Source organism: Bos taurus, chromosome 11 (genome assembly GCF_002263795.3).
Source record: "Bos taurus isolate L1 Dominette 01449 registration number 42190680 breed Hereford chromosome 11, ARS-UCD2.0, whole genome shotgun sequence".
NCBI lineage: Eukaryota > Metazoa > Chordata > Mammalia > Artiodactyla > Bovidae > Bos > Bos taurus.
The window spans coordinates 73,874,683-73,900,120 of record NC_037338.1 but is presented as its reverse complement, the minus strand read 5'-3'; the positions used below and the strand labels follow the sequence as shown (position 1 = coordinate 73,900,120).

The following is a 25,438-nucleotide window of genomic DNA, read 5'->3' as shown; positions in this document are numbered from 1 at the left end:
TTCATCCATCTGCCGGTGTTTTTTGTATATAAGTGTGAGAAAGAAAGCCAATATGTGTGTCCTTATGCATGAGCAATCGCTCTAGCACACTTTATTAAACTGTCCCTTTTTTTCAGTGATACAGAAGCTGCTTTTGAGATTAAATACTTTCTGATTTCTCAGAATTTAGACCTTCCTTGGACTTAGATTGAATTCCTGCTTCTTACTGCCTGATGTCACATCGCTGGATTCTGCCCTTTGTCTATTCTTCTAGGTCTACGATTTTTTCAGATCTCTCTAGCATAAAGAAGCCCTTTCAGCACTCCCAGTCCCAGCAACAGTGAAACTAAAGTATGACAGTTTTTTGCTTTTCTAGATACAAGATAGTCACCTGTGTCTGAGCTGAGGTGGAGAAAGAAAGCAGCTAGCTGTATCTTATCGGAGCTGTGCTCCGAGTCAGCAGCTTCTGTTTTCCCGTCCTTCCTGATACGACACCAACTGTGTTGATTTCCCAAATGTGCGACAGCGGACCCAGAGCCACCAAGATCTCAGCCCGACTAAATTCAGAAACTCAACTGAATTTCTTTTTTGGAGAATGGGAATCTCTGTATCTCTACAGATTTTCTTCTTCACAGCTTAAATTCTTGATGACTTATCTATTAATGACATAAATCTAAACAGAAGGATAATTAGAAAAAAACAATCATCTCTATTCTTTAAGAGACAAAATCATGGCTGGGAAGCTAAATGATCTAAATCAAAGGAAGAACTAAGGAAAGACTTTCAACTCTGTAGAAATCCAGGTGATGGCACATTAGAAATCGACCGTGGGATGCCAAAGGTTACAACCTATGCAAGAAAGAATCCACTGTTTGGGAATCCACAGGTCTGGTGAGAATCAAGTCATTCATTTAGTTTCCATAATGGCTTCACTTACGGAAGAAGGTGCACACATCTTTCTAGGACTGATAGGAAATAAGACCCTATGAATGTTGATCCCCAGGAGAAGGGCAACCCACTCCAGTACTCTTGCCTAGAGAATTCCATGGACAGACCATGGAGTCGCAAACAGCCAGACACGATGGAGCGACTAATACACACACACAACGCTGCTTGATCGTGCTCATGTCATACTCTTCTGGAAGATGCCTTCATTCCCCTGAAAACAGCACCAAGTGTGAGCTGAAGCTGCTCTCTACCCCCATCCTGATCCCACATCCTTGGTCTCTCGCTCCTTGAAAGAGTTTATGTTGAAGTGGAAGGTACCCTTTTCTCTGTTGCTGGGAAAGATTGAAGGCAGGAGGAGAAGGGGACGACAGAGGATGAGATGGTTGGATGGTGTCACCGACTTGATGGACATGACTCTGAGCAAGCTCCGGGAATTGGTGATGGACAGGGAAGCCTGGCATGCTGCAGTCCATGGGGTCGCAAAGAGTTGGACACAACTGAGTGACTGAACTGAACTGGAAGGTACCACAGCCACAGTGTAAGGGATTCCCACTTGGTTTCACATCTCAGGGGATTTCCCGCCACGGACTCCTGATCTATGAAGTGCTAGAGAACATACTCGAAGGACGGGGAGAGCATTATTCCTTGCCAAGGGTCTCTAAAGTCAGACTAGTTTCAAGATAAGAAGATGGAGTGCAGCACACTGGGCTTCTTAAAACAATCACAGAAGTATAAACACTGCTCTGCTTGGGGTGGAGCTGGAGGCTGGTGTTTACCTAGTTCTGGAATGAAGGCAGGAGATCGCAGAATGATTAATAAAGGAACTCAAACATCTGAAGCAGTAACAGAATGAGTGGAATGCTTCAGCTATTCGTTTTAACATGACTAGATGTAAGGATGAACGGATCCTATCCCACTAGTTTGGTTTCCTGAGACATGAACTCCTATCAGAGCAGGTTATGACGGGGATGGCGGTGCAGGATGCTCACTTACCTCAGGAGCCGCAGCTCGGCCAGCAGCGTGGGGTTCTGCTGGGCTTTCTCCGGGGTGGGCTGGGACGCCTGCTCGTGCTCCAGACGGAGGCGCTGAATCTCCTGCAGGATCTCTCTAGATAGACAGGGTGGGTGAAAGAGATGGCTACGTGATGCTTCACAGCGGTCTCTTTCTCTCTCTTTCCTGTTACAAGTTTTTATTCCACTAGTGCTGCCTCTATCTTGTTCTGAGTGCTTCTGAACAACCAAGACGTGAAATGGATGTCATCTTAAAATACCCACACTTGATAGTTCCTCAATGAAACAACCCTTTGTGGTAGAAAAAGTCATATAAATCTTCTCCTCAAAAACTCGAAAAATCTCCACAGAAGAAAAATGACAACTAGAATACTCAGTTCCTCTCTGGGGGAAACTTGTAGCCTCTTAACGCAGGTCTAGTGCATATTTCCCTCAAGTCTTCCTCCGTCTCGCTTCCTCTTCTGACCCCCAACCCCTACCCCGAGAGCTGATGGTGGCCCCTTCCTCCATGATGCCTGTTCTGTTCTGTCCAACCTCCCCATCCTGGTTCCTGTCTTTTCAGTGCGTGATGTTGTGTTGTTTGGGCTCCAAGCCTGTAAATGGCTTTTCTGTGAGAGACCAAACAGTCGCATGCAGCATCACGGGCCAGGACGAGATGGCGAGACAGAGCAGAGGCTCCCGGAGTAGAGCGGAGAAAGGAATGGTGAGAGGGGAACACTGGGTGGGGAAAAGAATTTCCCCGAGGGCATGTGAGCAGGGTTGTGGACGGCCAGAATGAACTGCATGCAGAGTTCAAGCACAAATTAGTGTCCAGGGCAAGACTTGGGCTGGCCTATCTTAACCGAGGTGGAATCTTCCTTTGTGGTCAAAACCCATCTAGACTGCAAGGAAAACAAGAATCAGATACTTACATGATAATCTTGGGCTTATAGACTGGCTTGACCTCTCTCTGCATTCTTACCTGTTTTTATTTTCCAGTTCTGCAATAAGCTGTCTTTGTTGTTTGTTGGCATCAAAGTTAAAGCTCAAGTCAGTGGGAGGACGGGTCTAGAGTGAGGAAGAAAGGTTTTTGGTTTTTGATTCAAATATATCCAGAGCCCCAGATGGACTGATTTTTTTTTTTAAACAGATTTTTGAGGTATAATCCACATACCATAAAATCCACCCATTTTAAGTGTACAATTCAATGAGTCTTGGTATATTTAAAGGTATGCAAACCAAGCACCACAGTCCAATCTTAGAACATTTTTCATCACCACGGAAAGTTCCCTCATGCCAGTTTGTAGTAAACTACGACTCCAACCCCCAACAGCAGGCAAACACTGATCTGCTTTCTGTCTACAGTTTTGCCTTTTCTATAAACATATACATGGAATGATACAACATGTACTCTTTGGTTTCTGGCTTCCACTTAGTATGTTTCTGAGGTTCATCCACGTTGCTCTATGAATCAGGGTTCCTTCCTTTTTTTTTTTTTTTTTTTTAACTGCTGAATAGTATTCCACTGTTTTCAGCTTTTGGTTATTACAAATGAAGCTGCTCTGAACTCTCACTTACAAATCTTTGTGTTGATGTGTGTTTTCATCCCCTTTGATTAAATACCTAAGAGTGGAACTCCTAAGTTACATGGTAACTCTGTATTTAACATATTGACAAAGTGTCAAACTGTTTCCCAAAGTGGCTGAACCATTTTACAATCCCAGCAACAGTGAAGGAGGGTTCCAACTTCGTCATATCTTTGCCAATACCTGTCATTGTCTTTTTGGTTTTAACCATCCGAGTGAACATGAAGTATCTAAACTGTGGGTTTTTTAAAAATGAGGATATAATTTACATGCTTTAAAACTTACCCTTTTAAAGTCTACATTTCAGTGGTTTGAAACTATATTCATAAGACTGTGAGCCCATCACCAGCATCTACTTTCAGGACATTTTTACCACCCCCAAAAGAAACCCACAGTCACTTCCCACATCCCTCTCCACTATCTCGTGACAACTGCTAATCTACTTTCTGTATCTATGGGTTTGCCTATTCTAGACAGTTCATACAAATGGATTCATGCAATATGTGATCTTTTAAGTATAGCTTCTTTCACTTAGCAAATGATTTCAGGGTTCATCCATGTTGTAGCATGTATCAGTATTTTATTCCTTTTTATGGTTGAATAATATTCCACCATATGGATAGCTAGTATTTTGTCCATCCATTCAACAACTGATGGGCATTTGGGGTTGTTTCCATTTCAGTGGGCTATTTTGAATAATGCTGTTATGAGCATTTGTGGACAAGTTTCTGTATAGAGACATGCTTTCATTTTGGTGGGTATATAAGAGTGAAACTACAGGGTTATATAGTAACTGTCTTTTGAGGAACTGCCAAGGCTGTTTCCTACATGGCTGCACTTTTAACGATATACAAATAATTTATATTCTCACTAGCAATATATGAGAGATCCATTTTTCTACTTTCTTGCCAACAGTTGTTACTGTCCATTTTTTTTGACCATAGTCATCCTAGAGAGTATAAAATCTATCTCCTTGTGAATTCGGGCTTCCTACGTGGTTCAGTGGTAAAGAATCCACCTGCCAATGCAGGAGACACAGGTTTGATCCCTGGGTTGGAATATCCCCTGGAGAAGGAAATGGCAACCCACACCAGTATTCTTGCCTGGAAAATTCCATGGACAGAGGAGCCTGGCAGGCTACAGTCCATAGGGTCACAAACAGTTGGATACAACTTAGCTACTGAGCACACACATACACTGTGAATTCAATTTTTATTTTCCTAATGAGTAATATGTTCAGCATACTTTCATGAGCTTACTGGCCATCTAAATATCTTTGGAGAAATCATTACGGTTGATTTTCAAATCCACTGACATTTTTGACTCTGATTACCTCCTTTAAGAATATGGAAGTCAATCAACCCAAAATATGAAAATGGGATGACTAGGTGACATTTCCCTTTTATTGATTAGCCACAGTGGAAGCTCTAATGAAGGCTCTGGTATGGTTACACTTCATGTATACACATGATATATGATGAAGCAGAAACCTTGTCTCCTATCTAGGGATTAAAGATGCAATCAGTAATTCTTTTCATGTGAAACTTCCTAAATAAACACAGGTAAAACAGCATAGCAAATCTGAATAGGAGGCTTTTTTTAAAAATCAAATTACCAGATACTTCTCTTTTTTAAAAAGGAAAAAAGTGATCTTTCTTCCTACAGGAAGAGTGGACCAGTGGCCAACTGAGCAAGTTCTCTCTATTGTCTATGCATAGTCTTGTGAGAGCCTGAGCTGAACCTCAGAAAAATGGCAAGCCTGAGACTAAACCTGTTATGAATAATAGATTTACAAATCCTGAAGACTGGAGTTAAGATGAATGGTTCCTTATCAGAGTGGGACCAAGGAAAATTATGGATGAGGAAATGAACTCTGAAAGGAACTGGTTTCATATAATGACAAGCAATCAAAACCCCCAAAGTATTTCACTGGACATTTCTAAAGAATCTTTTTAGTTTTGAGTGTCTGACTGCAATGCTGAAGCATCTGTCAGAGAGGAAGTTAATGCACAAATCAAGAATGATTATCAACAGTGATTCCTAATGAGAACATACCATACAGCACAGGGAGCTCTACTTAATGCAGTGTGGTGACCTGAATGGGAATGAAGTCCACAAGGGAGGGGATATGTATATGTGTGGCTGATTCACTTTGCTGTACAGTAGAAACTAACACAACACTGTAAAGCAACTATATATATGCCAACAAAAATTAACTTAAAAAAATAGTGATTCCTAACCAGTCAATATTCTTTGGCACCAAGAAGCACTGTTACTCAAACATAAAGAAGTAGGGGTGGGGGCTTCCCTGGTGGTGAAATGGTCAAGAGTCCGCCTTAACTGCTGGGGACACTGGTTCGATCCCTGGTCTGGGAAGATCCGACATGCCATGGGGCAACTAAGCCTGTGTGCCACAACTACTGAAGCCTGAGTGCCTAGAGCCTGTGCTGCAAAACAAGAGAAGCCACTGCAACGCAAAGCCCGTGCACCACAATGCAGAGTAGCCTCTGATCTCTGCAACTAGAGAGAGCCTATGCACAGCAACGAAAACTCAGAATGGCCAAAAATAACTAAATAAATAAAAATTTATAAAACACACACAAAAAAGTAGAGGTGGAAGAAGATTCAAACCCTTAGTTGTTCCACCTGGAGCAACTTGCACCCTAGCTCCTTCACCTGGATGTAACAACGGGGAGAGTCCCCAGTGGAGAGAGTTGAATGATGGCTTATTTCATTCAGACAAATATCAAACCTAGTCAAGGTACATTAAATCATAGAGAAACGTAGGGATTTTATTTATTGACCATCTTAGACACCACAGTATTCCTTAAAAAAACAAAACGAAGCCAGGTATCCCTTCCTAAAATGCCTCCAGAGAAAATGATGGAAAATTAGTTTTAAAAAACATGGAATACTTTAGCCAGAAGAGACCTACAGATGGTTTCTTTGAAAAATTAAATATTTCATTCATTTATTCAACAAATATTTCCTGAGCACTTACTATGTGTTAGATACTGTTCCAGAAACTAGGGATGCATTAGTGAATAAGGCAGTGGTCCCCAACTTTTTCGGGCGGAAGGAACCATTACATGGAAGACAATTTTTCCATGGAATGGGGAGGCGGGGGGGATGGTTTCAAGATGATTCAAGTGCATTATATTTATTGTACACTTTAATGCCACTGCTGATCTGACAGGAGGTACTGGTCCATGGCTCGTAGGTTGGGGATGCCTGAATACAGCTTCTACCCTCATGTAGCTTACATTACACTGGGAAAGAAAGGTAAGAAATATATATACGTAGGACATCAGTAGCGATAAATTTGATGAAGAAATACAGGGTGATGAAACAGAATAAACTAAAATAGAAGACTTTTTAAATTAGGTAGTTTTAAAAGACTCAGTGAACCGAGGAAGCCAGCCAGCTGAAGGTGTGGGGGTTGGTGGCTCGGGCTTGCTGGGCAGAGAGAAGGGTGAAGGCCCACAGTGCTCCAGATGGGTGTGTTCAGTCAGTACCGATGGAGGGGAGTTAGCCGTGAAGCAAGGGTGGGAGATAAACTGGGAGAGCCAGATCACAAAGGGCCTTTTCATCAGGGGGTGGAGTTTCCATCCCATTCCACATGTGGCATGAAGCCACTGCAGGATTTTGAACAGGGAAACACTGAATTAATTCCAAATAACATAGGTACATACTCTGCTCTTAAGGAGGTGGAATCTAACTCCCTGTTCCTTAAGTGTGGCCTGTCCACAGTGACTTCCTTCCAAAGAGGACAGTGTGGAAAGGGGAAAAAAGAGGAACTTTATGTCAGAGAAACCTGACAAACGCTTCCTCAGCCAAGTGATCAAGGTTAACATCAACAGAGATAAGTGACGCGGATACTATACAAGTAAGATGTGAAGTGAGGAAACTGGCACTTACGTCTTCGTCCCCAAAACCCACAATCCCAGTCTAATCATGAGAAAAATAGACAAGTCGCAGTTAAAGGGCATTTCCCCAAAATTGTCCAGGTCATCAAAAACAAGGAAAGTCAGTAATAAGCTATAATGGAAAATAATCCTATATATCACATATAAGTATAGTTGAATCACTTTGCTCTATACCTGAAACTAATACAATATGGCAAATCAACTATGTTCCAATAAAACAAACAAAAAACAATAAGAAAAGTCAGAGAAAGCGTCAGATCAGAGGAGCCTAAGGAGAGATGACAGCTAAATGAAATGTGGTACCTTGGATGGAGCCCCAGAAAAGAAAAAAGACATTAGGCAAAAACTAACAAAATCTGAATAAAGCACATTGTTGTTGTTTGGTTGCTAACTCAAGTTTGATTCTTTTGCGACCTCAGTGTCTGGAGCCTGCCAAGCTCCTCTGTCCATGGGATTTCCCAGGTAAGAATACTAAGTGGGTTGCCATTTCCTTCTCCAGGAAATCTTCCCGGCCCAGGGAGAGAACCCAGGTCTCCTGCACTGCAGGCGGCATGGACTTTAGTTAATAATCATATACTAACATGTTGCAGCAAACGTGCTGTACTAAAGTAAGATGTTACTAATATGGGAAAAGAAACATGGGTTATATGGAAACTCTTTGAACTAGCTTCAGAAATTTTCTATAAATCTGAAACTGTTCTGTAATGAAGTTTATTACAAACAAACAAACCGTACTTTGGCTACCAACTGGAAGATTTACTTTGTGCAATGTTAGGAATCCTAGGGTCAGTTACTTACTCGCCATGTAAACTTTGAGCTACTTTATTTTCCTATATACCTTTATTCTTTTGTCTGTAAAATTAGAATATTTATGGGAAAAGATCCCTTCCTGTTACCCTAGTATTCTCTTAGACTTCCCTGGTGGCTCAGACCATAAAGAATCAGCCTGCAATGCGGGAGACCTGGGTTTGATCCCTGGGTCAGGAAGATCCTCTGGAGAAGGGAATGGCTACTCACTCCAGTATTCTCTCAGGTTTAGGTAATCTTACAGAGCTCCATCATCTTTAATGAGATGGAGACACAGTTGAAAAATACAGGATAAGGAACAAAACCTCACTGAGCAAAACTGGGCAAACTGGAAAAGACCCTGATGCTGGGAAAGACTGGAGGCAAAAGGAGAAGAGGGTGGGAGAGGATGAGATGGTTGGATGGCATCACCAACTCAAAGAGTTTGAGCGAACTCCTGGAGATAGAGAAGGATAGGGAAGGATGGCATGCTGCAGCCCATGGGGTTGCAAAGAGTCAAACACGACTGAGCAACTGAACAACAAAAACCATTAAACCAAGGAAAGCCAACATAGTCAGCAAACTGTCATCTGCTGGGATGCACTTCTGGAGCCTCCTAAAAAGAGACTGGAAGTTTCCTGTCTGGATGAACTTGGCAGAATGAGTTTTACAGAGATATGCCTGATATCAGTTAGACTTCACTGCATCCCAGGGCAGCCCTCCCATCACCTCAGCCTTGCCTAGACTATGGAGGGCTATGGATTATTAGTATTTCCCTCTCTCAAAAATCCAGTAATGTTTTTTAGGGCAGTGGTTCCTAAGGTAACTGTAAATCAAAAGACTGAAAGTTTTCTTTTTGCTTTTTAAATGAAAATCAATAGACCCTGCTAAACCCATTGATTCTGCATTCAGTGATCTGAGGCCAGGCCAAGAATCTCTGTATTTTTTAAGTGCTGCACACAAGATTATAATATGTAGCTAGGTTTGACAATGATGATTTTGTAGGGGTTTAAAGCCATCACATGTGTGCCAAACACACATGAAAATACCATTATCTTTAATTCTAAGAAGCCATAGGATATATCTGGAATAGTGTATGGGTGGAGCAGCTGACATGATGATGAGGCTGTGAAGTCTGGGACTTGGCTCTGTGGAAAAAAAGTCTCAAAAATGTGTAAATGTTAGATAGCATGACAATGGATAATGGTTTCCTTTTCCTTTCACTTTTCTTCCAAGTTGTCCATAGTGAGTTTTTAATTTTCTCATAAAGAAACTTTACAAATAAACAAAAAACCATCTGACTACATCAAATGCTAGTGATGTTTGTGATGAAATTTTAAGATTTTCCAGACATTGTATTTCTGCTTTAAAAAGGAGTTTAGGCGCTTCAGGAAAACAAATTTGCTCTCTGGGTTCATCTAAGCAATCTACAAATTCTCGGTTTGGGATCAGTCTCTGTTTGGAAGAGGTTTCGGTGGCCATGTCTGCCACCTGGGGAGATGTGAGGGTCTGATGTTGGAGCACTTCATAGGGTGTAATGCCGGCTGCTAAAGTGATTTAATGGTCTTTCTTTGTGAAGTGTTTTGAAAAAAAAAAAATCAATACAAAGCCTATCTGGCAGGCTATAAATAAATTCTTTTGAGCACTACACCCACTTTATGCAAAGCACTTGTATCAGTGAGAGATTAGCAGATTAGAAGTCGTCTGTTTAATAGAAATCTAGTTAAGAAGACTCCACCCTGAGAGACCCAATATTTATAAGATAACTACACTTAGGAAAATAAACTGAAGATGAAAGGGGCCATATCAGAATTTAGTCTCAAGACCATTCTAACAAGGATCATTTTCACATGAATTAGAGAATTGGCATCAGAAACTATCAGGTGTAAACAGATTTATCTTGTTTGCAGTAAAGGAGTACTAGGATCTCCTTTTCAGGGTCAAATGGCTTTGGAGCTTTTATTTACAAAATTTAAAAAGTACTAAAGTCAGTAAGACTGTATAATGGTATTAAGTATATTTAATTTTAAAACTCCAACCACAACACTACTCCATCTCAAAAAAATTATTTGTAAATTTTAATTTCTAAAATAATAAATATTTGTGACTGACTGGTTTGACTAATCAAATAAAACTAGTCTTTTTCCAAGACTTTTACCCCCCATTCTGTTCCATTTCCCTAACCTTTAGAGTTGGAATGTTAGAGTCAGATGTATGACTTATTAGATTCTCAAGGAAAAGATTCTGAAGTCTAAACAAACCCAAAGGAATAAATTACATTTTGAGAGAGAAATGAAGCAAAACTCTCTATTGGCAGCTTTCATAACTATTTCCCTAGGAAGCAGTAAACATAAATTAGTATACAATACACTGTGGAGTACTGTCCTGTAAGATCTTGGCCTGCCTGTCCAGTCTAATCTCACTCCAGAACTCCAGGACAATATTGGACCCAATGGTTTGTGATTCCTGTAACCCCTCTAAGAATTTTAGATAGTCTTGCTGACTGTTAAAATGCCTTTTCTGCATCTATTGAAGTATTATAATTTTCTTCTTTAAATCACTAATATGGTGAATGACACTGGCTGATTTTCATGTGTTAAATAAATTTGCATTCCTAGGATAAATCTCACTTGATCATGGAATATTATCCTTTCTATTTATTGCTGGATTCAATTTGCTAATATTTTCTTAAGGATTTTTGCATCTATGCATATGACAGAACTTGGCTTGTAATGGCCTTGTATTGTTTTAGATTCAAGTTATGGTGACCTGATAAAATGACTTGGAAAGTGTTCCTTCTTTTTCTATTTTCTGAAAGTTTGTGCCAGATTGTTATTATTTCTTCCTTAAACATATGATAGTATTCAACAGTTAAGAATTTGGGCTTGGAGTTTTTGAAGTCAACTATGAATTCAATTTAACAGATGCATGACTATTTAGATTTTCTATTTATTATGTCAATTATGTAAATTTGTATCTTTCAAGAAATTTGTCACCTAGTCATCAAGTTTATTCATAATATCAAAGATATTCATAATATTCTTGCCATCCTTATAATGTTTATAGGCTCTGTAGTGATGTCCTTTCTTTCACTCCTAATATTGGTAATTTGCATTTTCTTTCTTCCCTTTTTATATATTTTTTAAACTGAAGTATTGTTGATTTATAATATTGTGTTAGTCTCAAGTATATAGTATAATGATTCAGGGTTTTGCAGGTTATATTCCATTAAGGTTATTACAAGATAATAGGTATAATTCTTTGTGTTATATGGTAAATCTTTGTTGCTTATTTATTTTATGTATAGTAGTTTGCTAATTCCATATCCAAAACTTGTCCCTCCTACCCTTTGGTAACCACAAGTTTGTTTTCTATGTCTGTGAGTCTGTCCCCATTTTGTTTTTTAACTATCTATTTATTGGGCTGCACCAAGTCAGTGGTGGGCATGTGGGATCTTTAGCTGCAGCATAGAAGATCTAGTTCCCTGACCGGGAATCGAACCCAGGCCCTCTGCACTGGGAGCATGGAGTCTTAGCCATTGGATCACCAGGGAAGTCCCAAGTCTGATTCTGTTTTGCATATATACTTATTGTATTATTTTTTAGATTCCACATTTAAGTGATATTGTCTAGAATCTGCTTTTCTCTGACATTTCACTAAGCATAATATTCTCTAGGTCCGCCCATGTTGCTGCAAATGGCAATATTTCATTCTTTTGTATGGCTGAGTAATACTCCAGCTTGTGTGTGTGAACCACATCTTAATTCAATAATCTGTTGATGGGTACTCGGTTTGCTTTCATGCCTTGCCAATTGTAGATAGTGCTGCTATGAACACTGGGGTACATGTATCTTTTTGAATTAGTGTTTTCGTTATTTTCCAGATATACACCCAGGAGTGGAATTGCTGGATCACATGGTAGTTCTATTTTTAGTTTTTAAGGAACCTCCATACTGTTTTTCACAGTCTTCACCAATTTACATTCCCACCAACAGTGTATAAAGGTTCTCTTTTTTCCACATCCTTTTCCCTTTCTGTTTGATCAGGATTTCTAGGGGCTTTATTAATTTTATCAATCTTTTTAAAGAACCAAATTTTGGTTCTTTGATTTTCTTTTACTGATTGATTTTTAAAAGTGGTTATTATAGATAAAATTAAAGACCACTGCAATCCCTTCCTTAAACCTGTTTCCCGCCTCCTGTCTCTGAGGTATCTACTCTCCAGAGTTTCATGGTTACCATTCCCCTTCCATCTATATATTAAAATAATGTAAATTTCTGCTACTCTCCTGTAATCCTCTATTTACTTACCATGTTTCCTGCCTCTGCAGCCAGCCGGGCAGCATAGCGGGCTATAAGCCGGTGCTCCTCGTCCAGTCGGCTAGGACTGTCCAGGACACTGCCAAGGAGATAAAAATTCAACAGGTATCTATTAAACAACCCCTACTCTTGCTTCTCTCTCAGAAAGAACAGATGGAAAAAGAATGGTAACAAAAGAAATGGGGACCTGAATCATAGATACTAATGGTCTTCTGAGACCAAAGGGATTTAGAGAAATGACAAGGCCATGTATAACATCTCTTTTGGGCAGTATATCCCTGTTGCTCCTACAGCTTCAGAGGGGACACTTCTGTTTGAATGCAAAGGCTGAAAAAAGGGCATCTATAAAGCCTAGGGAGCTATTTCCAATCGATTGTTTTAAGAAAACCTCATGACATTTAGATATAGGTCTTGAATTCAAAAAGACCAAGAGAAAACTAAAACATCACGAAAAACAGAGGGCTGGGGAAGTACTCTTAACATTGGCTGAGCAAAACTGAGGAACCTAAGCTAGGGCAGGCTCACAATATGATAAAGTGGGGGAAGATTCCATGGTATCAAACATTCCCCTCCAATGTTCTTTCTCTTCTTTTACCATGCTTGTTCTATAACTGTAGCCCCAACTTGAGTGAATTAATTTAGTCTGTTACTCTTAACAAGAGTTCCAGCATTCTAAAAATTTTAAACTCCATTAAGGTAGGCTACCCACGCCTGTATTCTTGGGACTTCCCTTGTGGCTCAGCTGGTAGAGAATCTGCCTGTAATGTAGGAAACCTGGGTTCGATCCCTGGGTTGGAAAGATCCCCTGGAGAAGGGAAAGGCTACCTATTCCAGTATTCTGGCCTGGAGAATTCCATGGACTGTATAGTCCACAGGGTCGCAAAGAGTCGGACACGACCGAGAGACTTTCACTCTCATTTTCCGCCACTACCTTAGTGCCACTGCTGCTGCTGCTGCTGCTAAGTCGCTGCAGTCGTGTCCGACTCTGTGTGACCCCATAGACAGCAGCTCACCAGGCTCTGCCATCCCTGGGATTCTCCAGGCAAGAACACTGGAGTGGGTTGCCATTTCCTTCTCCATTGCGTTAAAGTGAAAAGTGAAAATGAAGTCGCTCAGTCGCGACCGACTCGTGGTGACCCCATGGACTGTAGCCCACCAGGCTCCGCCATCCATGGGATTTTCTAGGCAAGAATACTGGAGTGGCTTGCCATTGCCTTCTCCACTACCTTGGATAAAAGGATTCTTGAGCAGGAGGCTAGTTCTGTGTATATGTTCTGCTCATATAGAATCTTCTGCTGATTATGGTTGACATCTTTAATTTAGGGTGTGATGTCAACTGCTACTTATCCATATAAGGCACTTCTAGATTAACCAGCACTGTGGCTATATAATTCTACTTTGTTTCAGTTCTGACAGAAGCTTTAAGACAACAATAATGATGATGACTATCTGACGAGAGATGACTGTCATGGCTTGTTTCTACTTTGGCTCCAGGTTCCTGGAGTTCCAAACCCCTGATTGCAATTTAACAGTATGACAAAATATGAAATATGAAAAAAATTTAAAGACCTTTTTATAATTACTGCAGAGAATCTGGGAAGGATGGAGGTAAATCAATAGAGATCTGGACTTTTCATATACAAAGTCAACTATATTTTTCTTAGATTTTTTTTTTTTACCATCCTGTATTTCTATCTCTGTGACTAACTCTCTAAGCTTCACTTGGTCTTTCCTCTAGGATGAATTTTTTTTTTTAAGGTGCTGCCACTGTCAATGTCATGGTCTTCTGCCAAGGACACTTCTCAACACTATATAATTTTAGGTGTGCAAGTGTCAGTCTCTAGCATATATTAATATAATCATTTCTCAAAAGATGATCTTGCAATAACAACATGCTACCAATGGTTGCCTTTAATACTTTAGGGTTAGGGCCCCAAGGTCAGGGCTGAATTATAGTACTTATGCCTATGTTTGTCTGAAACAAGAGGACTCTGTTTATCTTTTAAATAACAACAAAATAAACATTTACCCAAACAAGTAGATACTGTTATGGAGGGAACAGCAGCCTAAGAAGTGGGACTTACAGAGGCTGTCCTCTGTGACACAATAGGTTCCTCTTTGCAAAAGAGGTCCTCCTTCTCCATCACATTCCCTCTCCTAGGAGGGTTGATTTGACCTGTCATTCCTACCTGAGTGTGGAAGACATGGTCGCTTTAACTGGCCATGCTTTCCAGCCAGAAACTAGAACTTTCTGTTGATGATAGGTTTTAAGGTCAATGAAAACTACAAAGGAAATTAAAAAGGTTCCTTATTCTTCTACTTCAGCTGATTTTAAATCTCAATATTCAGAATTATCAATAGTTAGCCTGGAAATTTCTGTACAAAGCTCAGTTCCTTCAACTATGAATCAAGAAGAGATGCAGTACTCACCCAATCCTCATGTTCTTCCAGGGCTCCTGGCCATCAATTCTCACTCAGGGAGCCTCATCTCTAAGCCATGAGACTTGAGGGTCTCAGCTAAACCTAGCATACATCTTCCTGGGCTGAAATATCAGGCAGCAGTGTCTGTCAAATATTCTGCTGCTGTATTCACCATGGAAACTTTTAATCACTTGGACAACTGCCCTTACTGATACTAAATAAGTTGTCCTGCCAGGGTGAGACAAGTCTCTTCCCAGAGATCAAGGGACTGGGACAGAGTGCTCAGAAATCATCTCTCTATGATACAATGCACAATTTGTAGGCCTTCCCCTCCACAGAATAAGCTTATTAATTATAGCTGGGAGATAGGAGAACCCTATAATCTAATGCTTTAGAGACAGGTAAATGCTTGAAAGTAATAAACACCATTTGGTCATACTGGGAAAACTACGCAAAGTGCTGTAAAGTATAATACTTAAAACAGTCCTTTTCAATTATACATATTTTAAAATTGACTATTAATTTATTTTTCTGCTATCACAGGGAATAAGCGCTTCCTGTGGAGCCAAGGCATGTTAAGGGCAAAGCTATGATCAAAATTTAAGTCTCTAGCCTCTCCCATGTGTTTAAGTTTATAAATTAGTTTTCTCTCTCAGAGTAAGAATCTCAGGCTATTTGGCACAGAGACTCTTCTCTGCTGCTATATAAAGGGGAGGGATGGCTTTAGATCATTTAAACTTTACCTGCCATTCTCCTTGCAGAATGGTGGCAGGGGTGGGCATGGAATGGATAGGTGACTTTGGGTCTACCTGAATGCAATGGCATTTTGTCTGCTAGTAACTCTTTTAAAGGGTTAACTTTGCTAGAGTTAGTGGTTATCAGATGTTTTTCCACCATAACCCTCTGAGGGATCAGACATATTCCCATATCAACAGTAGTTTCTAGTTAATTATAATACCTATAATTATTATAATATGAGGAGGTATATATGGTTTGGTAAAAGTCTCTCAGGTGACAATGACTCAATACCACTGTTGAAAATCACTGGTTTAAATCATCAACAATGATAAGATTTTGGGGGAATGGATGATGATGCAACACATAAAGATGTAACAAGGTGATGGTGTCAAAGCCTCCAACGTTAGACAAGGTGTGCTGATCAACCCTAGACTTTGAACATGGATTGAAAGATTCCATTATTTAGGCAAGAATAAACAGGAAGAGGTTGTATCAAATACCTCTGTGAATACACAGCTTTGGGACTGCACATCTCTGAGGTTTACACCCTTTTAAGTGTAGTCTGAAGGAAGGAAGGAAGGGCACTTCACTTTAAGGAAGAATTTCTGACTCTGTGTTTAGGTAAGTGCCCAGGCTTGGCAAGGCTCCTTCTCTTTTAGAAGCTAATGCTTTAGCAATTATTTAAACCCTGCCAAACATAGCTGGTAGCTTCTCAAGAAAAACCCCACATGCAGAGTATTTTCCAGCTGGCAGCCCCGGGTAACAGAGCTCTCCCTCCCTCCGATCAGCCCCTGGCCACCCGCCTGCTGCTGCTCTCCCACTGACCGTGCACAGTGCTGCAGACGGGCCACATAGGAGGCTATCAGCGCATGCTCGTCAGCCAAGTGACTGGGTATATCCTGGCTATACTGTAACCTAGGAACAACGGAGGCAAAGACAGCAAGCGTGACACAAACACAAACAGAGCGAGAAAAGAACATGGATTAAAATGGGCAAACGTCAAAGAAAAATAGAACAAAAAAAATCATGATAAGGAAAACAATGAAAAACCACAAGGCATAACGGAATATGGTGTTAGACCATAGGGAATACATCTCATTAATCCCTTCAACAAAAGCAACCCCTTTGAAAACCGCTTTGGTAGGCGGGCTGCTACTACAGCCCGTGAGAAGGAGAAACCAGTGTGGGGGCCACCGAGGAGCCTTACCCACCAGGCTTGCCCAGGTTCTGGGCTCTGTGATGGATACATCTTGTAGGGAATGCCCTCTGGCAGGAAAACTGAGGCAGAGTGGGTCCATTTAATCACTGAGTGGCCCCTTAATTCTCCTGTGGCTTCTGTCTACCTGTCAGAGTTTTCAGTTACTTCATGTTACCAATTAAACCTTTTTATTTCTACAAGGATACTGCCTTTAGCATCATTCTATTTTCTCCCATAACTGATACTTATATAAAACTTGTTAGAATTGTATTTAATGGACAATGTTGCATACAATCTGAGTGAGGCTTTCTCTTACAGATATTTGGAAAGTCCTTAAGCACATGATTTTCTCTTTTTTTTTAACTTTTCACTAGAGAAGTATTAAAATATGCACAAAGTAGAAAAAGTTATTTAATGACTACCATTTGACATGGCAACTCACTCCAGTATTCTTGCCTGGAAAATCCGTGGACGGGGGAGCCTGGCGGGCTACAGTCCACAGGGTTGCAGAGTTGGACTCAACTAAGTGACTGAGCACGCACACTTCATGGACCCGTCACTAAAGTTCAACAAAGATCAACACCGTCAACTTATTTCATTTATTCTTCCTTTTTCCAACATTTTGTGCAGGAGGGCATGGCTAGAGTAACACCAATTTATTATTTCGCCTGCAAATACTTGAGTCTGTACATCAGAGAAAAAATTTATACAACCTCGACACCATTATCACATCTGAAAAAATTAACAAAAATTCTTGAATATCTTAGTCCATTTCCTAAAAAATATCCTTTTACAGTTAAAGTCAAGATTTAAACATGGTCCACACTTTGCATTTGGTTGATATGTTTTTTGTTTTTGTTTATGTTGGGATTTGATTATATGTTTCTGTTCTTAATCTGTAACAGTTCTTCCTTTTCCCTGTTTCTTCCCCATCATCTACTTATGAAGAAAACAGGTTACCTTGCTGCATATCCTACATTTTGGAGGCATCATTAAACTTGTTTCTCTAGCCTCTGTGGGTCAGATCTAGATGCTGGACTAAAGTTTTTGCTTTTGTTTTGTTATTGAGACAGGGCTAGACTCCATCATATATAATATGATGTACTTATAAATCAAACAGAAGGTACGTAATGGAATGGAATGGAATGGAAATACCAATCAGTGGATTCAGATACTACTGGTTACATCTCTCTATTACAAACATGCCCATCAACTTTTCACCTAATAATTTTAGCATTTAAAATGATCCCTGCCTAGATACAGTATTTCATGAGGGGTTACAAAAGGTTGACTTTCTAGTTTTATCATCTTTTGCACGTTTATTCATTTCTTCTATTTGCTTACTGTAAAATACTGCTCATTCAGGACAGGTAAAACCAATGGTTAATATTTCTTATTTAACAGCAACAGAAAAATGAGCTAGTGCCTTAGGAGGGTTTTTGTTTGTCTTAATATCATTATAAACTCACAGACTTTTGTGTATCTGATGTGCTTCAATCCGTTACAATGGTATTCAAATCGTCCTAACTTTGGCCAGTGGGAACCCCAGGAAGCAGGCTTCACTAGAGCTTATTAGCTTCCCTGTTTGTACAGTAAGATGCCTCAGTCTCATCTTGTATATGTCCTGCTCCACACTTAGAATCAACCTTTCTTCCAAGGGTCTCAGGTCCCTTTTACTGAGAAAGAGCATTCAGAAGCCACAGTCAGGTTACTAGAGTGCTCACTGTTCTTGGGTTGTCACCACTTCTAGGTTTTTCAGTGGATAAAGCTAGGAAATTTCTATATTTTAGAATAAAACTCAGTTCTTTCACCACTTTCAGATATCATTCTATTTTCTAACTTGCATTATTTTCATTGAGAACTCATTGGAAAATTTTACCCTTGTTCCCATATGTAACATGTCTTTTTTTCTCTAGCTGCTTTTAATGTCTTCTCTTTATCACTGCGTTTTTTTTCTTTTTTTGCAATTTGATTGTGATGTGTGTTGCTATGTTTTTCTGTGTTCATTCTGCTTAGTTTGTTGATCATCTTGTATCTGTGTGTTTGTAGTTTTCATTAAATATGTAAAAATTTATTCAGAAATTTGGAAAAAATTATTTCCATGAATAATTATTTTCCTCCCCTTCTGTTACACTGTTTGACATTGTCCCAAAGGTCACTGAGGCTCTGTTTTTCAAATGTTTTTCTCTCTGCTTCATTTTAGATAGTTTGTATTGCTTTGTCTTTAAGTTCAGTGAACTTTCATTTTGTAATTTCTGACCTACTGTTAAGTCCATTCACTGAATTTTTCAGTATAATCGCTTTCAACCCTGTAAGCTCTAATTTTTTTATTTTAAAGGTTTTAATGGAAGTAGACTATACATGCAAAAAATTCCAATCACATTTATACTAGGTTCTTTTTTATTTCTCACATTTTCTCCACATTATGTTGATATTTTCTTTTATAAATATATTTTTTAAATATTTACTACTTGGCTGCACCAGGTCTTAGTTCTGGCACTCAGGATCTTTACTCTTCACTATAGCATGTGGGACCTTTAGACGCAGCACGGAGGATCTTTTTTTTTTTTCTCAGTTGTGGCATGTGGGATCTGGTTCCTTGACCAGGGATGGAACCCTGGCACCCTGCACTGGGAGCACGGAGTCTTAACCACTGCACAACCACGGAAGTTCCTCGTTTATACTTTCGATACTTATCATGGATGCTTCAAAGTCCATGTGTGTTAGCTGCATCACATGGGTTATTTCTGGCTCTGTTATGTTGACTAATTGTCTCCTGGTTACATGTCATACTTTCCTGCCTCTTCCTATGTCTTCTAATTTTCCACTGAATGGTGCAAATGCACAGTATTATGTTGCTGAATGTCTGGATTTTGTTGTCTTCCTCTTAAGAATGGCAGTCAATTTCCTTGTGAACAGCTTGATCCTTTTGAGGCTTGTGTTGAAGCTTCATTAGTGCAGATCTAGAGTAACTTTATTTAGGGCTAATTTGACCCACTCCTAAGATGTGGTCCTTCTGGGGTCTTCACTGAGTGCCTCAAGCATTCAATCTTGTCTCTTTACTCTGGTTGGTTAGAACTCAAACTATATATGTTGGTTAGAACTCAACAGTGTGAGCTCAGGTAGTTGTTCCACTTTCAAATCCCCAGGGGTTGTTCTCTCTCAGATCATGTGAAATCTCATTACATGCAAATACAGCTTAGTTTTTAGCTGAAGACTCAAGGGATCTCTCTTCAGATTTATGGAGCTCTTTCTCTGCACATGTATTCCTCTCTGGTGTTTTGCTCAGCAAATTTTGCTCCCTGACTCCAATCTCTACTTTCTCATTCTCAGCAAGACCACCTTGCTCTGCTTATATCCTGCACTGGTGTTTGGCAAATGCATTCCTGCAGAAAGTCTGGGCAATCATGGGGCTATCTCACTTGTTTTCCATCTCAGGAATCAGTCCTACGCTACTTACTGTCTAATTCCTGAAAACTGTTGTTTTTACATTCAGACCAGTTTTCCAGTGGTTTATAGTGAGAGAGCTAATTTGATACCAGTTAGTCCACCATGACCAGAGTGGAGGTTCTTTCTGTAGTAACTTATTTTTATCATATCTTTGTAAAGTATCAGTTCACTTCAAACTAGAATTCAAAACAAAGCTGGGTCTTTATGGCAGACAGATTAAGAAGCAGGTTATATAATCCTGCATACCAGGACAAAAGCTTTAGTTTTTACTCTGAAATTAGAATTTACTGGAAAGTTTTGAGCAGAAGTGAGGTGTAACTTGTATTTTAATAGGATCATTTGCTACAGGAAGGATAAAGTGCTAGAGAGCAGGGGGAATAAGCAGTCAATTAGAAGGCATCTTGACATTCCAGATGAGAGACAAGAGTGGCTAGGAAATAGTAGCTGTAGAAGTGATAATAAATAACAAGATATTAGATAGACTTTGACAGTGATTTTGGATAGATTTAATAACCTGACAGTTTAGATGGGAGAAAAATTAACGATTCTGACCAAGCAACTAAGAAAATGGGACTGCCATTCACAGAGATGGGGAAGAATATGGGAGAAGCAGATTTGGTGGGAGAAGATATAGAACTGAGTTTAAAACATGCTAGTTATGAAATATATATTAAATACCCAAGTGAAGGTATTGATTAGGAGGAAGATGTGTGAGGGAAAAGGTGAAAGTTCAAGGAAAAAGTCTCAGTCAGAAAAAGAAGTTTTACAGTAACTAGTATGCAGATTTTATCGAAAGTCATGAGTATGGATGGGATCACCTACAGTGAGTTGAGTACAGACAGAAAAGAGAAGTGGTCCCTCTGGTATGCTAACATTTATAGGTCAAAGAGGTATGGAAAAATCAGCAAAGGAGGCAGAGAAGGAATAGGAGAAAAGCCAGAAAGCATAGTATCTACAGGCAAGCACAGAAAGTGTTTCAAGTACAAGGCAGCAATCATCTACATCAAATGCCACTGACAGGTCAAGCCCGGAAGTCCTGAGAATTCACCACTGGATTTAGCATGTGGGAAGTCTCTGGTCTCCTTGACAAAAGTAGTTTTGGCAGAGTAACGGGCATGAAAATCTGACCATGATGTGTTCCAAAGGAAATGGCAGAACAGAAACTGGAGACGTTTACTCTAGAAGCAACAGTCCATTAAACTCCATTTTAGGATGATACGAAGACTGCTATTCAGAACTAGTGTTGTTTGCCAGATGATTAGGGATCTAGGCCAAAACGAAAAGCATTAACAGTAGCTGCTTATGGCAAATGAGGAACTTAAATGCCCATGAATCTTTGGACAATTTTGTTTGGGGCAGACTCTTGAGAGTCTCTTGGACTGCAAGGAGATCAAAACAGTCAATCCTAAAGGAAATCAACCTTGAATATTTATTGGAAGGACTGATGCTAAAGCTGAAGCTCCAATACTTAGGCCACTTGATATGAAGAGCCAACTCATTGGAAAAGACCCTGATGCTGGGAAAGACTGAAGGCAGAAGGAGAAGGGAACGACAGAGTTTGAGATGGTGAGATGGCATCACCGACTCAATAGACATGAATTTGAGCAAACTCCAGGAGATAGTGGAGAACAGAGGAGCCTGGCGTGCTGCAATCAATAGGGCTGCAAAGAGTCAGACAGGACTTAGCAACTGAACAACAATGGGTGTTATGTCATTCTACTCACATTCAAAAATGTACCTGTTTTTCAGATTTACTTTTTGATAAACCCTTTCTTTTTTGATTATGCATACATGCATTGAATGTGCTGCAATGTGTATATGCAACATATATACAATCCCAACTTACAAACAGATTTTGCTTTAGAACTCTGTTTTTCTAAAACAAAGTCAATCCTTTGGAATATTTTGGAATCCTATAACAAATAAAATAATGAAAATAACTGTTCTATTTCTAAGCTATCAAAAGTTAATTCAATCCATAAAAGTAGGTGATTTGCACGCCTGAGTACACAATAGTTTGAATGGCACTTCTGATGGAGATTGGGCATGTGAGTCAATGTTTGGAGCACTGACTAGAGTCAGCACTGTGCCAGGACAGGAGGACATGAGCAAAACCCAGACGTGGATTTTTCTCCTTGACTGTTAACATCAAGAGAGCAATAGTCAAGTAGAAAAGAGATGATCACACAAATAAGGAAAACTCCAAGTGTAATGAGTGTTATGACGATAAGGACACTGTTCTCCTATGAGAGGAAGTAATAGTAGACTTTTACCCAATTAGGGAGACCAGCAAAGACAAGGGTGATTAAAATGAACCAAAGTTAAAAAGAGAAGTGACCATGAGATGAATACATTTCTCCCCAGGTACCTAAAGAGAGTTCTTTCCCTCATAAGGCATCTCCCAGCTCTAAACCAATGGTAATAATGAGCATAGTTGGGGACAGAAGGTCCTGATGGGACTGCAGGGTCAAAGGCAGCATTTCTAAAAACACATTTCCCCAGACTTCTTCCTTTAGAACCCTCAAGCTTCTACTGAATCAAATTACCTGGGAACGAGGCCTGGGAATATGCATTTGAAACAAGCTTCCAGGGCTCCAGCTGCACACTGCAGTACGAGAATGGCTCTCCAAAACAACAGAGGCTTGGGATCCTAGGTGACAGTCTCATAGCTCCAGCAGAATCTCCAGTGTTAGCAAGAGAGGGCGCCTTTGGCCCAGGTTAAGAACACACCCATGGGCAAGGTAGCATGGGGAAGGGATCTGATGGTGGGTGGGGGTGGTGAGGGGGTGGGTGGCTGGGATGAAGGGTAAGCAGGGGTGGGACAAGGTCAGAGACACTACAAGCAAGCATGCTAGAGCCAGTGTGCACCCCTGGTAGCAGAATTATTTACTAAGTAAAAGGCAGCAGAGCATAGCAACCGAGAACTCGGGCACAGGAGTCAGGCAGTCCTGGGTTTAATCCAAACTCTGACACTTGTTAGCCATGTGAGCTTGGACATTAACCTCTCTATGTCTTAGTCTTCTCATTTGTAAAATCACAATAATACAAAATCTACCTCATGAAATATTTACTTTAGAGAGTGTTGGGAGGATTAAATACCATAACATAGCAGTTACTACCAACAAAGTACTGTGACCCATCAGAGACTTTTACAGATCTTCTGTTTGTTCTTAGAACAATCTTCCATAAAAGGCATTACCTGTAATCTTCTCAGCTTCGTACTCCAGCCCTGACCTCTCCCCAGAGCTCCAGAATCATGTAACTTTGATGCCCGTTCAGCATCTGCCCTTGCCTGCCTAACAGGCATCTCAAGCCCAACATGTTCAAAATACAGCTCAATTCTCCACACGTTCCTTGTTCACCTGCCACTCCCCGCAACTGGCTGGTTTAATAAACGGCATTCTCATTCACCCAGTCAACAAGCCCCAAAGCTGAGAAGTCTTCTTGATTTCTCTTTTCCTCCTGTTGCCCATCTAATCTCTTAACCAGGTCCTGCTGGCTCTACTTTCAGAACAGATCCCCAAACAAGCCACTCCTGCCATGCCTACTGCTGCCATACTCTCGTCTGGAAGTCCTCCCCCAGGGCCACTTGGTCTACTCCAAGAGCCTCGTGACTGTTTTCTTTTCTTCCACTCTAGTTCTCTACAGTCGAGTCTCCACACTGCAGAGATTTTTTTTAGTAACAAATCAGTTTGGGGAGGTGATGAAAATGTTCTCAAATCTATCGTGGTAATGGTTTTACAACTCTGTGAATATACTAAAAACCACTAAATGGTATGTGTTAAATGGATGAGTTGTATAATATATGACTTAACAATCATCTGTTTAAAAAATAAATCAGCAATTCTGAAACTGCTATGCACACTATCAGCCACCGACCAAATATGTAAACGGATGGTGACTGACGGGAGCCAGGTTTCTCACTGATAAAGAGTGGAAGTTACAGCTAACTAAGAGGGGCCAGCAGGAGTGTACTGCATCAGAACCGGATATTCCAGTATAATCCCTGTCCTTTATCTCTCAGCCCTCAGTGAAACAAGCAGGCATTGCTATACGATGCTACGTGCTTGAAATAACTGATGAAGAAAACCCCTTTCCTAGCAGAAATGCTGATCAAGGGGCAAGCAGCAGCAAGATTTGAGAAAAGGAGTAAGTTTCTGGATCAAGCCTGGTGGATTTTTGCCTTCAAGGAGCTAAGGGTCTTGAAAAGCATGAAACAAATGGCTAATAACAATTCTATGATATGTACAAGATGCTACAGATCATAGAAGACGAACACTTCATCTAGCTTTAGGGTACTAGGGAAGGCTTCCTGGAGGTGGTGAAGCTAAGTTGAGAAGGCAGAATTAGATGACAAAGAGAAGGAAATAACAGGAAAAAGGATGGGAGGCACCAAGGCAGAGCAGCATATGCGCCGACCTGCTTGGGGAACTGTGAGTGATTAAGTAACTCTGAGAGTAAATGCCAAGTAGAAACCATGGAATAGGTATGGCTGCAGAGGATGGCGAGGGTCAGCTCAGAAATGAAGAATGTGTCTTGCATCTTGCAGAACTGCACTGCCACTAGCCACCTGTGGCTGTTTAAATTCAAATTAATTTAAGTAAAATTAAAAATTCACTGTGTTGCATCAGTCATATTTCAAGTGTACAGTACCCACACATGACTAATGGCTACCAGACGGGTTAGCACAGAACATTTCCATGCTTTTGGACAGCACTGCAGAAGGGAAGAGCCACTAAAGATTTTTATCCAGGAGCATAACATACTCAGACCTGTACTTCAGAAAAATCCCTTTGGTCGCAAAAACGAGATTGGATTGGTGGGGAGGAGACTAGAGTTTTCCTAATGAGATCCAGGAAAAAGGTTAAGACCTTATACTACAGCACTGATTTGTTTTAAGTGTCTGCTTATTAAAAGAAATTGAAACATTTTAATAGTTTGATGGGGATGAAAAACCAAGTCCGTCTAAGCCAGACCAGCACAGGAATTTGAGCATCACTATAGGAGTTTCCGTCGTGTGTGCAAGCTCATGGAGCATCTTAATAGCATCTTATTAGAAAGCAATGTGCTGCACCTAGTCAGCTTCTTAGCAGCAGGG

The 25,438-nt window shown here is 40.3% G+C and overlaps 1 protein-coding gene across 13 annotated transcripts in view; it reads right to left on the bottom strand.

Moving 5' to 3' along the window:
* The window catches only part of DTNB (dystrobrevin beta), a 241,753-nt gene that overhangs the window by 43,296 nt on the left and 173,019 nt on the right, over nt 1-25,438 (bottom strand). For 7 of the 13 annotated variants that reach the window (XM_005213006.5, XM_059891335.1, XM_024998836.2 and 4 more), the window contains 4 exons: nt 16,518-16,607; nt 12,525-12,612; nt 2,899-2,984; nt 1,921-2,034 (listed from right to left, as the gene is read on the bottom strand). In XM_005213006.5, the coding sequence (XP_005213063.1) occupies nt 1,921-2,034; nt 2,899-2,984; nt 12,525-12,612; nt 16,518-16,607 (378 nt within the window). The remainder of the gene's footprint in view (nt 1-1,920; nt 2,035-2,898; nt 2,985-12,524; nt 12,613-16,517; nt 16,608-25,438) is intronic. The other 6 variants (XM_059891336.1, XM_010810229.4, XM_024998838.2 and 3 more) reach the window with 1 other exon arrangement.